Raw genomic sequence first — 12,321 nt, forward strand, 5'->3', positions numbered from 1 at the left:
TTGTTCTCTTAGAAGGGTCCGAAAGACCCCATTCCAGAAGAGGAGTTTGAGTTCCAGGGGTTGGAGGATGAGGAAGAGAATGGTGCTAATCAAGAGAAGAATGGCACTGGTGTTGAAAAAAGCGAGAAAGGTGGGAACAGAAATGGGAAAAAATAAACGCTTAAAGCACAGTTGTTGCAAAAATGAATCTGATTGCTTTGTGTGAGGAACTGACTGAATTTTGACTTTTTTTGTACACCAAAATACAATTTAAACATCTCTAAAGTTGTCTGAGATTTACATTTAAAAAAATGCATTTAATTAATACATGATTTTAAATAAGGGCATTTTCAAGAATATCTAACTTGGTTTGCATGATTTTTCTCTTCCCACAGATGTCATTGACTCCGCTCCAGTGTCTGAAATTGAAGTGAAACCAGTTTCTCCTTCCCCTCCTCCTCCTCTCCCTCCCTCTCTTCCTGCTCCTGTCCATGAGGCTGTGCCCTCTGCTGCCCCCTCTGGCTTGGAGGAGCCTCAGCTTGTCCCCTCCATTCCTAACAAATTACCAAGTGAAGGTAAAGATTACACTTTTTTTTTTTTTTTTTTTTTTTTTAATTTTTTTTTTTTTAGGGCCCTATTGGAATTGCTCTGTTTATAATTATTCAGCTTCTTCTTCTTCTCCCAAATGAATTAAATTTTTGAGGGCTTAAACGTGGTGAATATTTACGTCTGTTATGGGTCTCAGAACTAGGCGTGGCAAAATGGCTCGATAGCGCCACCTAACTTAGTGCCCCTCGTGCTACATTTCACATTGATTTTGAAATTCGTTACACACATTTAACAGCCCAACATGTACAAAAAAGTCTCTTGGAGCAAAATCTGAAACCGAACAGGAAGTCAGATATTTTGAATTAACTTGCCATTTTTGTCATTTCTAGACGTTGTACTTTAACGAACTCCTCCTAGAGCTTTAATCAGATCAATGTCATATTTGGTCAGTCTAATCTAAAGGCCTTCACGACAAATCTAGAGTTTTTGCCAAAAGTTGTGTCCGTGGCGGCCTGACAAAGTTTGATGTTTCGCCATGAAACAGGAAGTTGTTGTAACTCGGATATACAATGTCCATTCTGCTCCAAACTTCACATGTTTGATAATAGTCTTGACCTGAAGACATCTACATGGCAATATTCAGTTACAGTCATAGCGCCACCTGCGGGACACAGGAAATGACATGCTTTACACTGATTAACTCCTCGTAGAGATTTAACCAGATCAACATCATTTGTTGTCAGTCTAACCTTAAGGCCTTGGCGATGTTAAATTGCAAAGATCTAGAGTTTTCGTTGAAGGTCGTGTCCGTGGCGACTGACAAAGTCTGATGTTTCGCCATGAAAGAGGAAGTTGTTGTAATTCAGGGATACAGTGTCCGATCTGCCCCAAACTTCACATGCATGATAAGAGTCCTGGCCTAAAGACATCCATATGACAATATTCATTAAGACATAGCGCCACCTGCTGGCAACAGGAAATGGCATGCTTCACACTGTAATTCACTCCCAGGAACTCATTTCAATATGCCACGAAGTACTAAACATGCTAGAAACACGTTAAATCATGCAACACTCTGGTAAGTGCTTAAGTATGTGATTAACACCATGAAACAGGAAGTTGTTGTAACTCAGGCATACAATGTACGATCTGCTCCAAACTTCACGTTTGATAATAGTCCTGGCCTGATGACATCTACATTGCAATATAGAGTTATGGTCAAAGCACCACCTGTTAACGGTTTTCCTAAGGCCAACAGGTGGCGGTGAGCCCAGGTTCAAGGGCCCTTTCATCGTTGCTTGCAGCTTTAATTAAAATTGATTTTCCTACAGTTGTATGAATGGGTGACACTTAACACCTGTGTGTTGTCTTTTTTGTAGTGTTATCAGAGGCCATGTTAGATTTGAGCCCCAGTGCCTCCTCCAGTCTGCCTTCATCGCCTCCCTCCTTGTCCTCTGCTGCTACTGACCTCCCACCACCGGGGGGCGATATTGAGGATGACGAGGGCATGAAGCACCTGCAACAGGTACCACAGAAAATTAGTTCTGAGAGTAATAGATCAGGGGCCGTATGTATGAAGTCACTCAGAGTAAAATTTTAGTCTTAAGTGTGTCAAAATTCTAAGAATTACTTAATTTTACTCTTATTCCTAGACTTTGAATAAATATGATTCATAAAGGTTAATAAGTGTCAAGACTAGGTCTTAGCTCCTAAATTATTTAGGAGAGCTGGAGAGGTAACAAGATGGCAGCAAAGAAGAGGAGACACACGCTTTCCAATGAAGATATGAGTTATATGATGACTTGGAGTTGATAAAACGATATAAACTTGATTTACAATTCTTTTTGTAACTGACCTTATAAGAAATGTAATAACTTTATATAAATGTAATAAATTTAATACATATTACTTAAATAATAATTAATAAGTAGGGGTATGACGAGACGGGTATCTCACGAGACAAGACTCGAGATTGAGTTCACGAGACGAGACAAGATTTTTACACACTATTTTTAAGAAATCCTCAATGGCGAAATACACGACTAGAAAAAATATTCTGCAGGTGCATTTGAAATGTTTTAACTAATCATCTTAATGAATGTCATTTCAGTTCTACTTTCTGAGTATGAATTATCATTTGCAGTAAAAGACAACAATACTCAAGTACTGTAAAAGGTTTTGCCACTAACTCAACTGACTTCTCTTCTGTGTGATTTCAGTCTCTTCAGACCTTACTGTACATGATTTATGAGCTTCTACAACCTTTGACCTCCTAACTGAACTCCTTTCCACAAACTGATCATATAATAAAAACAGTATAAATAAAAATGTTAACACTTTATGATAAGGTCTCATTTATTAACATTAATTAACCAACATCAACTAACAATGAGCAATACATTTGCTACAGTATTTATTGCTACAGTATTTAATAATATTAATAGTTAATAAAAATAGTCATTCATTGTTAGTTCATGATAGTTCACAGTGAATTAACTAATGTTAACAAATGAAACCTTATTGTTTGTGCTTAATAAGATTAACTGTTATTCATTTTTATGGTAACACTTTACAATAAGTGCAACCATAATTGCACTCTCTCAATATTCAAAGTGCAAATAAGACCAAATTTTTCTTTGATACAGAGCTAAGAGATGGTTACAACTACACTGCCCAGCCTAAAATAGCTTTCATATTGAGAGATATTTGCTTTTATCAGGGAGCCGTTTTCAAAACGCGGGGTATTGAAATCACGTTTGAATGCGCGCTCGCGTTTACTTTCACTTTCAGCGATCGCGCGTAACTCTGTGAATATGAGTCGGCGACCGTTATCCAACTGAATTAAATGTTTTTTTATTTAAATACAAAGCAAAACGACAGTGGAGGCATAATGTAAACGTAGCAGTGGCATATTCTTTCCTAATCATCCTAACACACTGTCATGGCAATATCACGAGACTACTTTTCGCCTCGACGAGAAATCTCGTCACATTTTAGTCTTGCGAGATCTCGTGACACCCCTATTAATAAGTTTAATCCATTTTAATACATTTAATAACTTTGACTGTAGACTGAAATAGTATTTACCTTTTTTGGTAACTGGAAAAATGCAGCAGTGCACCGGTGATGACTTGAGCCCATCAGTCCACAGTAAGCAGGAATTTAAATAGTAATATTGCTAAACTTACCACACCAAAAATAGTGGCCAAAATTGATGTGCAAAGGTTTTTATTTATTTATTTTTTTTATTTTTTTTATAAATTACCCTACAATTTTGCTTAAACCATAAAAATGTGAGGAAAATGTTTATTTTTATGTTTATATTATTTAAATGTTTTAAAATATGAGGGAAGAATGAAACACTAAACTAAGCAAAGGTATTTATCTGACAAATTTTGGCAAAAAAGGAAAAATACAGCTACAGGTTTTTAGAAGAAAAAAAGTTTTTTATGTTGACTACAACATAATCAGTTATAATATTTAATAATATTTCATTGGTCCTCTTGTTTTTGCATGTGTTCATAATTTCTTTGTATGACAGCCTGGCCAAAAATAATTTCATGAATAAATTCATTTCATTATCACACATGAAACAATTGACTCCAAGCACAGCTACACAATATGCTTACATCTTTTAACACATTTTTAAAAAATATTTAAATTAAGGTTGAAGATGTCAATTTTCATATGGCTGGATATCACATTTGGCCACTACTCTATGGCAGTTAATTGACTTTCCAACTGACCATCAAACTTTCATGTTGACTGTGGGCTTCCCTGGAGTTGTCGCTCCAATTGTAAATGAGGAGACATACATCATTAGAAAAAGATTCCACACCATCAATACTCATTTGTGATAATCTTGAACAATGCAAAGCTATTTTTAAAAATAAATTTAAACATTAAAAACTTTTCAGTGTCTTTTTAAATGATTTTTTTATAATAACATTAAATGATTGGTGTTGTGCAGCTGTGACTCCCCCTCCCGCAGGCTCGCTATTGGCTGATTCAGAGGTTGAGGGCGGCCATTTTGAGTTGACATCATTGTAGTCCTTAGTCCACGACACTTAAGTCAGCACTTAAGAATCAGTCTTAGACTTTACTAAAAGTTGCTTTTAGCTTCTTTATAAAAGTCTCCTACTCTTAGACAAATCCTACTGTTTACTAATAATTTTTTTGACACTTAAGTCAAAGCTTAAGACTATTCTTAAGAGCATTTCTGAGACATTTTATACATACGGGCCCTGATAACATAATATTTGACAGAATTTATTTGCTAAAAGGTTTAGCTGCAAAAACTGGTAATATGTTTGCAGAGATTTAGGAAACATGCCATTGCAACAGCTTTATTATAATTTATTTCTAATGTGCTAGAAACCTGTATTAACATTATAAATAGACTTTTGTGGGGAACAAATGCGAAAAATGTGTAGAATGTGTCCCCTCTTTAGATAAATGACATTGTTTATAGAACAAATTTTTTTTATCAAAAAAGATTTTGATGGTGATTTATGTGTGTAGGAGGCAGAGAAGATGGTGGCAGCGCTCCAGGACACATCTCTAGAGGAAGAGTGCTTCACCCAGACTCTTCAGGAGAGCAGAAACACAGCCTCTGCTCTTCCTCTCTCCCATGACTCTGCCATGAAATGGTTTTACAAAGACCCGCAAGGAGAGATTCAGGGTACGCACGCATTCTCTCATAGGAGATCAACTCATGCATATGGAGCAGTACTTTGAGTATAGTCCATTAATACCGTCTCCTTTGTCTGTTCTGTTTCTCTCAGGTCCGTTCAGTACAGTGGAAATGTGTGAATGGTTTCAGGCGGGGTATTTCGCCATGAACCTGCTTGTTAAACGTGGTTGTGATGAGGGATTTCAGCCGTTGGGGGAAGTCATTAAGATGTGGGGGCGTGTGCCTTTTGCCCCTGGCCCCTCCCCTCCGCCCCTCCTGGTGAGGAATCAAGCCCATCTTCGCCCTCAACCACCCCGGGGGGCAATCGTGAGTCTCTGGGTGGAAGGGTGAATGTTGGGGAATAATGTTCCATGGGGTTATTTGCATTCTGGGGAGTTTTTTTTTATTTTTTTTATGGTTCATTCATTTTTATTTTAGTGGTAATAAGCTTGTTTGTAAATGTGTGTCTGTGTGAGTTTGTGTGTAGATTTGCATTTGTGTTCACATGGAATGTGTGCAGGGTGTCCGTGGATCCTTAAAGCAATGCTTAACACTTTATATTTGTCTTAAATGCAAGTTTTAAAAAGAATTTAAGTCTTGATGTCTAACATATAATTCCCTTAAACATGCGGATACTCTGTGTGTAAATGTTTTCATGCATGTCTCTTTCATGAATAAATGCATGTGTCTCATCTCACTGTCATGGGTTAATGTGCGTTATTGATCTCTCGGTGTGTTTCAGGGTAATATGGATCAGGAGCGGTTAAAGAAGCAGCAGGAATTAGCTGCTGCCACGGCTCTTTACCAGCAGCAACAGCAGCTGTTTCAGCTCATCAATAGGTGAGTGACTGAGTGTTTTGTTTTTGTTTTGTTTTTCTTCAGTGTCACTGAATACATTTCATATGTTTAATACTGCTTTTTTCACCCCCATGTAGGTGTGGAGAGCAGGGTATGATGCCTTCGTTAAACAGGTCGATGTCAGTGCCAGATACAGGGTCCATGTGGGACATGCATACCTCAGCCTCACAGCCAGCAGGTACACACACAAAACACTTAAATTATGCTGTTATATAAATAAAGCCTCATAATTTTGTTTCGGAGGTCTCCTACAATAGGCATCTTCTCAACATCTTATGTAGGTGTTGTTTTCCAGCAGCCAATGAAGACCATAGGCTGGCATTATGCAAATTTGTTACATTATTATGTAGGTTTTTAACAGGAAGTGAGACTTGGTTCAGAATCGATCCTTTCTTTTAGGAGACAATAACTTTATTTGTCGTGCACTTTAAACCTTGGCAGACCTTTTACATTTACAAACAGCTATGTTACACACTGCATGAAAGGTAATATTTGAAAAAGCATAATAGGGGCACTTAAAGAATCACTCTTAGTTTTTTCCTCACACACTCGTAAACAAACATTCTTTCACTTTTTCACTTTTTCTTTCACTTTTTTCGTGAGCAGGCGGTGAGGCCAGTCTATGGGACTTAATGAATTCTTCAACTCAGGGTCCAATTCTAGAACAGCTTCAGAAGGTGAGAGTTAACGCTGATGGCCTCTGCTGGTTATCTGAGGAAATGCACTGAACTCAAAACTCTTCTGTTCTCATTACATTGTGTTGTATTGTGTTTCAGCTACATGAGAGAAGAGAAGCTGAACTCAGGGCCAAGCGTGAGGAAGAGGAAAGGAAACGGAGGGATGAAAAAAGGCGAGAAGAGCAGAAAAGGAGAGAGGAGGAGGAGCTTTACAGGCGCAAGCAGGTATCTCATGTTAAAATAACCTCAAATCCTCATTCCTCATTACTGTTCAAAAGTTTGGGATTAGTTTTTTTTTTTTTTTTTTTTAAGAAAGTAATACTTTTATTTTAATAAATTTTTTTATTTACCAAGCATGCACTAAAAACATTTACATTTAAAAAAAATAAATTATATATATATATATATATATATATATATATATATATATATATATATATATATATATATATATATATATATATATAGGTGCTATATGCTAAGTACACCCCCTTTGAAAGTAACATTTTAAACAATATCTCAATGAACACAAAAACAATTTCCAAAATGTTGACAAGATTAAGTTTAATATAACATCTGTATATATTATGTCTGTATAACATGAAAGTAAGGTTAATCATATAACTTGGATTACACATTTTTCAGTGTTACTCAAATTAGGGTGATGTAAAAATGAGTACACCCTACTGAAAGTCTCTGGAGCAAAGCTAAATTTTAGACTACAACCCCCGGTTTCACAGACAAGGCTTAAGCTAGTCCTAGACTAAAATACATGTTTGAGCTGTTTTAACTGAAAGCAACTTGCACTGACATATCTTAAAATATGTCCCTGCCATTGTTTTTTCTCAAAATGCACACAAGTTATGTTTTGTTTCTAGTGTACGCTTATAAAAGCTACTAAATATCCTAATTGAACTAAGGCCTAATCCTGGTTTAGGCTAAGCCCTGTCTGTGAAACCAGGCCCAAATGTTTAATTTAATCAACCACAGATAAGTTAAATTATTTATTACACAGATGTCCAGCAGACAGTTGACTAAAAAAAGGGTGTTAAATCCCCTTCCCATTTCATGCTGTCAGCAATGGCACCACATGGAAGAAAAATGTCACATGACCTGAGAAAGAAAATAATTTCTTTAAACCAGAAAGGTGAAGACTACAAGAAGATCAGCAAAGCTTTAATTATCAGTCAGAATACTGTTGCAAAAGTGGTACAAATTTGGTTCTTTGAGTACAATTCTCTCATACTGACCACTGGATTTTCAACATGGCACCTCATTGGCAAAGAACTCTGAGGATTTGAGAATTAGAATTGTTGCTCTCAACAAAGATGGCCTAGGCTACGAGAAGATCGGTAACACATTGAAAATGAGTTACAGTATAGTGGCCAGGGTACAAGGGTTTTCCAAAACGGGTTCCACTCGGAACAGGCCTCGCAGGGGTTGATCAAAGAAGTTGAGTCCTCGTGCTGTGCGTCAGGTGCAGAAGCTGGCTTCAAAAAACAGATGCATGAGTGCTGCCAGCATTGCTTTAGAGGTTGCAGAAGCGGAAGGTCAGCTTGTCAGTGCTCAGACCATAGGCTGCACACTGCAACAAGTCGGTTTGTATGGACGTAGTCCCAGAAGGAAGCCTCTTCTGAAGCTGGCTCACGAGAAAGCCCACAAAGAATTTGCTGAAGACAACCTATCCAAGAGCATGAATTACTGGAACCATGTCCTGTGGTCTGATGAGAATAAGATAAACTTGTTTGGCTCAGATGGCATCCAGCATGTGAGGCGATGCCCTAGTGAGGAGTACAAAGACAAGTGTGTTTTGCCTACAGTCAAGCATGGTGGTGGTAGCATCATAGTCTGGGGCTGCATGAGTGCTGCTGGTACTGGGAAGCTGCGCTTCATTGAGGGAAACATGGATTTCAACATGTACTGTGACATTCTGAAGCAGAACATGATGCCCTCCCTTCAGAAACTGGGCTGAACGGCATGAAAATAACCCCAAACACACCACCAAGATGACAACTGCCTTGCTGAGGAAGCTGAAGGTGAAGGTGATGGAGTGGCCAAGCATGTCTCCAGACCTGAACCCTATTGAGCACCTGTGGGGCATTATTAAGTGGAAGGTGGAGAGGCACCATGTGTCTAACATCCAGCAGCTCTGTGATGTCATGGAAGAGGATCCCAGCAACAACCTGTGCAGCTCTGGTGAATTCCATGCCCAGGAGGATTAAGGCAGTGCTAGATAACAATGGTGCTCACACAAAATATTGACACTTTGGACACAGTTTTGACATGTACTCACTTTAGGGTGTACTCACTTCTGTGGCTAGACAATACACTATTAGACAATAGACTGGCGTAATAATGCTTAAAATTAAATTTAAATTTTAATAGTATTTCACAGTATTACTACTTTTATTGTGCTTTTAATCAAACAAATGCAGCCTTGATGAGCAGAAGAAAAAAACAGACTTTTGAACAGTAGTTTAAATTTAATTGTTGTTTTAGTGGTTATTTATTTGTGTATTTTCTCTCACACTCCCCCTCTTTCTTCTTATCTCTGTTTCTGTTTTTCCCAGCAGCAGGATTTGCTGATGAAGTTGCTCCAGCAGGCTCCGCGTCAGGGTTCCTCGGGCTCCGGGTCGGGCTGGAGCGGGGGACCCATCCCTGGGCTGGGAAAGCAGACCAAGCCCCACAACCTCCTGGACATCCAGCAGGAGGCTGAAAGAATGCACAAACAACAGCACAGAGTCCAGCAACAGCAGAGGGTAAGACACACACATACAAACATCACTGGTATGCAGTCCTGAAAATCAAAATAAATGCATTATGAATGTTTCGCTCTGCAGTGGAATGATGCCTCTTCGTTGTGGGGGGCAGCCGGGTCTTTGGATGGAAAGGTGGGTGGTGGTGGCAGCCCCTCGGGAGGAGGGATGGGCGTCTGGGACGAGGCCCTCAAGAACCAGAGCGCTCTTCGCAACAACATGGGGCTGAAGAACAGCCGCAGCAGTCCCTCATTGAGGTAAATGCAAACAAACCACAAGTTGAATGGGGTTTTCAGTGGCTCATACCAGTATCTAGAGCAGTTGTGTGTCATGGATGCATGTAACGAACAGTTTAATAGTCGCGAATGAGACATGCACAATTTTGCTATAATGTACAATTTTTTAAAAATGTTTTACATTTTTAACGATGTTTACTCAAAATCCAAGTATAATGTCTATAATGTATGTAAATATTTGAAAGCAGAAAATGCAATTCTTCCATTGTCAAGGTTGTCTGTAAATTTGCAAATAACTGATTCTAAAGATTCTGAAGATTGCCAAATATCAACCAATTCATCATTCTGGTCATTATTTCAAGAAAATTGTTATTCTGGCCTAGAAAAGATTATGAAATCTTAAAATTCACAGAATTTTTTTATTGAATATTAGTTGTGCAGCGATCATGAAATTAGTGGTTGATAAGATTGCTGTATTGCTGTTGTTTAAAACCTGTGTAGATTAAAGTGCCCCTATTATGTTGTTTTAAAGGCTCCTAATTTTTTTTTGGATGTCTCCTACAATAGGTTTACATGCATCACTTCTTTTCTCACAGTGTGCAGACCGTGGTCTGCCATTTTAATATCAGTGGTAGATGTTAATGCTAGAATACTAGATGTTTGTGTGAAACATCTAGTAGCCTATAATTCGTTTGCCGTTGCTGGCTCAACATCGTGATGTCTGTTAACCATCGGCGATAGACAATGCCATTGTCCATCGGCCCAACCCTAGCCTCTAAACCCCTCCTTTCTGAGAGCCTACTCTGCTCTGATTGGTCAGATGGCCCAGTCTGTTGTGATTGGTCTACCGCTTACAGCATGTGTTGGAAACGATCTGTATTTCAGCCCCGGAGGCTTCCTCTGTGCTTAATACACAGTTATACAAACAGTAATGATGGCGTCTGTTTTACCATATCAATTCCAGCGTGAGTCCTCATCCTTGTGAAGTGCAGCAAAGTGGGTTTGCTTTTGCAGCGCAGAAAATAGTGTCTTCTCGACATGTCAACAACACAAACCAAACTCTTCCAGGCCTCAGCTACAACTACAGTGTTTGAGGGTCAAAGTAGACATCGTTGGTGGGCAGCCAATGAAGACCATAGGCTGGCATCATGAATTTTTTTTTTTAATTGTTACGTAGGTTTTAACAAAAAGTGAGACTGGAATTACTGACGACTCGTTTTTGCAGTTCGATTCATCGAACCGATTAATCAAGAATCGATTCATTTTACGAGACAATAACTTTATTTGTTGTGCACTTTGATATTTAAAACTTTGCAGAGCTTTTACACTCACGAAACGGCTGTGTAGTACACACTACATGAAAGATAATATTTGAAAAAGTGTAATGGGGCACTTTACAACTTGCTAAATCCTTGTGATGTTTGATTTGTTAGCAAATTTTATTTATATTGAAAAACGGCATAGAAAAATCATAGAAACTCAAAGCAATCTGTGAATCAAACCCATGACCTTGGCAGTGCTAGCACTATGCTTGAACAATCCAAAGTGTGTGTTCTGGCTAAGCCGTTTGTATGTGTTTGTGCAGTGAGCAGTACATGATGAGGGGCCGTAAGCGCACTGAGGAGGAGGAGCGGCTGTTGAAACTCCTGCAGGGGATGAAGTCTCAGGATGGCTTCACCACCTGGTGTGAACAGATGCTGCATGCGCTCAACACCTCCGCCAATAACTCTTCCTCTTCCCAGGATGGTTAGACGTCTCTCTTTCAAGATTTGCACACACCAGCCTTTCTCTCATTTGGGATGCTTTATATTTAAAAAAAATAATCTGAAATACAAATTCTCTTTCGACAATGTCTGCAGAGGCTGTTGATTATTCTGAAAAAGAATTTAGACTCGTCCCTTAGTTTTTAAAATCTAACAGAAGATATGTTTACAGTAAACACAAACTTATTATCCTAGCAGGCCAGAGAGTTCATAAGCAGGAAAACGAGTGTGCGTTTGTGTTCACAGTGCCCACCATTGTGGCGTACCTGAAGGAGGTGGAGTCTCCGTATGAGGTGTTGAACTTTATCTGCTCCTATCTGGGCGACACTGTTGAAGCCAAAGAGTTCGCCAGACAGTTCCTGGAGCGCCGTGCCAAACAGAAAGCTAACCACCAGAGACAGCAGCAGCAGGTGTGTGTGACAGGAAGATGTTTGTGTTTGTGTGTGGTGTTTGCCTACTTGAAATAAAATTCTTGGTCTTCTCTTATAGCTCTCCAAAGAGATGGCTGGACTTAGCATGAACAACTTCCCTCTCCAGGTATGAGTACAACTTTGCATTGAGAGTGATTTATATTTCCACGATGGGCAGAACCAAGTCACGTTTGTTGTTTATCAGATTTATAATTCCTGTGTTTGCCTCTCATTCTTGCACCCTTATTGTCGGTTAGGATACTGTACGAGGAATGAACCCCAGTGCCCTGCAGTCTATGTTCCAGGCAGTGCATTCTGGGAAGGGGGGTGTGGTCTATGATCAGGCAGCAAAGCTGAAGAAGAAACAGCCCATGATGCTGCACTCTGACCCAAGCATCTTAGGTAATCTTCCCTATCTATT

The 12,321-nt window shown here is 39.0% G+C and overlaps 1 protein-coding gene across 2 annotated transcripts in view; it reads left to right on the forward strand.

Moving 5' to 3' along the window:
* gigyf1a (GRB10 interacting GYF protein 1a) overlaps positions 1 to 12,321 on the forward strand; it is a 37,656-nt gene that overhangs the window by 15,928 nt on the left and 9,407 nt on the right. The window contains exons 10-24 of one of the 2 annotated variants that reach the window (XM_048185846.1): positions 13 to 130; positions 375 to 554; positions 1,908 to 2,053; positions 5,050 to 5,209; positions 5,313 to 5,527; positions 5,943 to 6,040; positions 6,136 to 6,236; positions 6,665 to 6,735; positions 6,835 to 6,960; positions 9,306 to 9,494; positions 9,576 to 9,748; positions 11,313 to 11,473; positions 11,737 to 11,900; positions 11,980 to 12,027; positions 12,158 to 12,302. In XM_048185846.1, the coding sequence (XP_048041803.1) occupies positions 13 to 130; positions 375 to 554; positions 1,908 to 2,053; positions 5,050 to 5,209; positions 5,313 to 5,527; positions 5,943 to 6,040; positions 6,136 to 6,236; positions 6,665 to 6,735; positions 6,835 to 6,960; positions 9,306 to 9,494; positions 9,576 to 9,748; positions 11,313 to 11,473; positions 11,737 to 11,900; positions 11,980 to 12,027; positions 12,158 to 12,302 (2,095 nt within the window). The remainder of the gene's footprint in view (positions 1 to 12; positions 131 to 374; positions 555 to 1,907; positions 2,054 to 5,049; positions 5,210 to 5,312; positions 5,528 to 5,942; positions 6,041 to 6,135; positions 6,237 to 6,664; positions 6,736 to 6,834; positions 6,961 to 9,305; positions 9,495 to 9,575; positions 9,749 to 11,312; positions 11,474 to 11,736; positions 11,901 to 11,979; positions 12,028 to 12,157; positions 12,303 to 12,321) is intronic. The other variant, XM_048185847.1, reaches the window with a different exon arrangement.

Source organism: Megalobrama amblycephala, linkage group LG3 (genome assembly GCF_018812025.1).
Source record: "Megalobrama amblycephala isolate DHTTF-2021 linkage group LG3, ASM1881202v1, whole genome shotgun sequence".
Lineage (NCBI taxonomy): Eukaryota > Metazoa > Chordata > Actinopteri > Cypriniformes > Xenocyprididae > Megalobrama > Megalobrama amblycephala.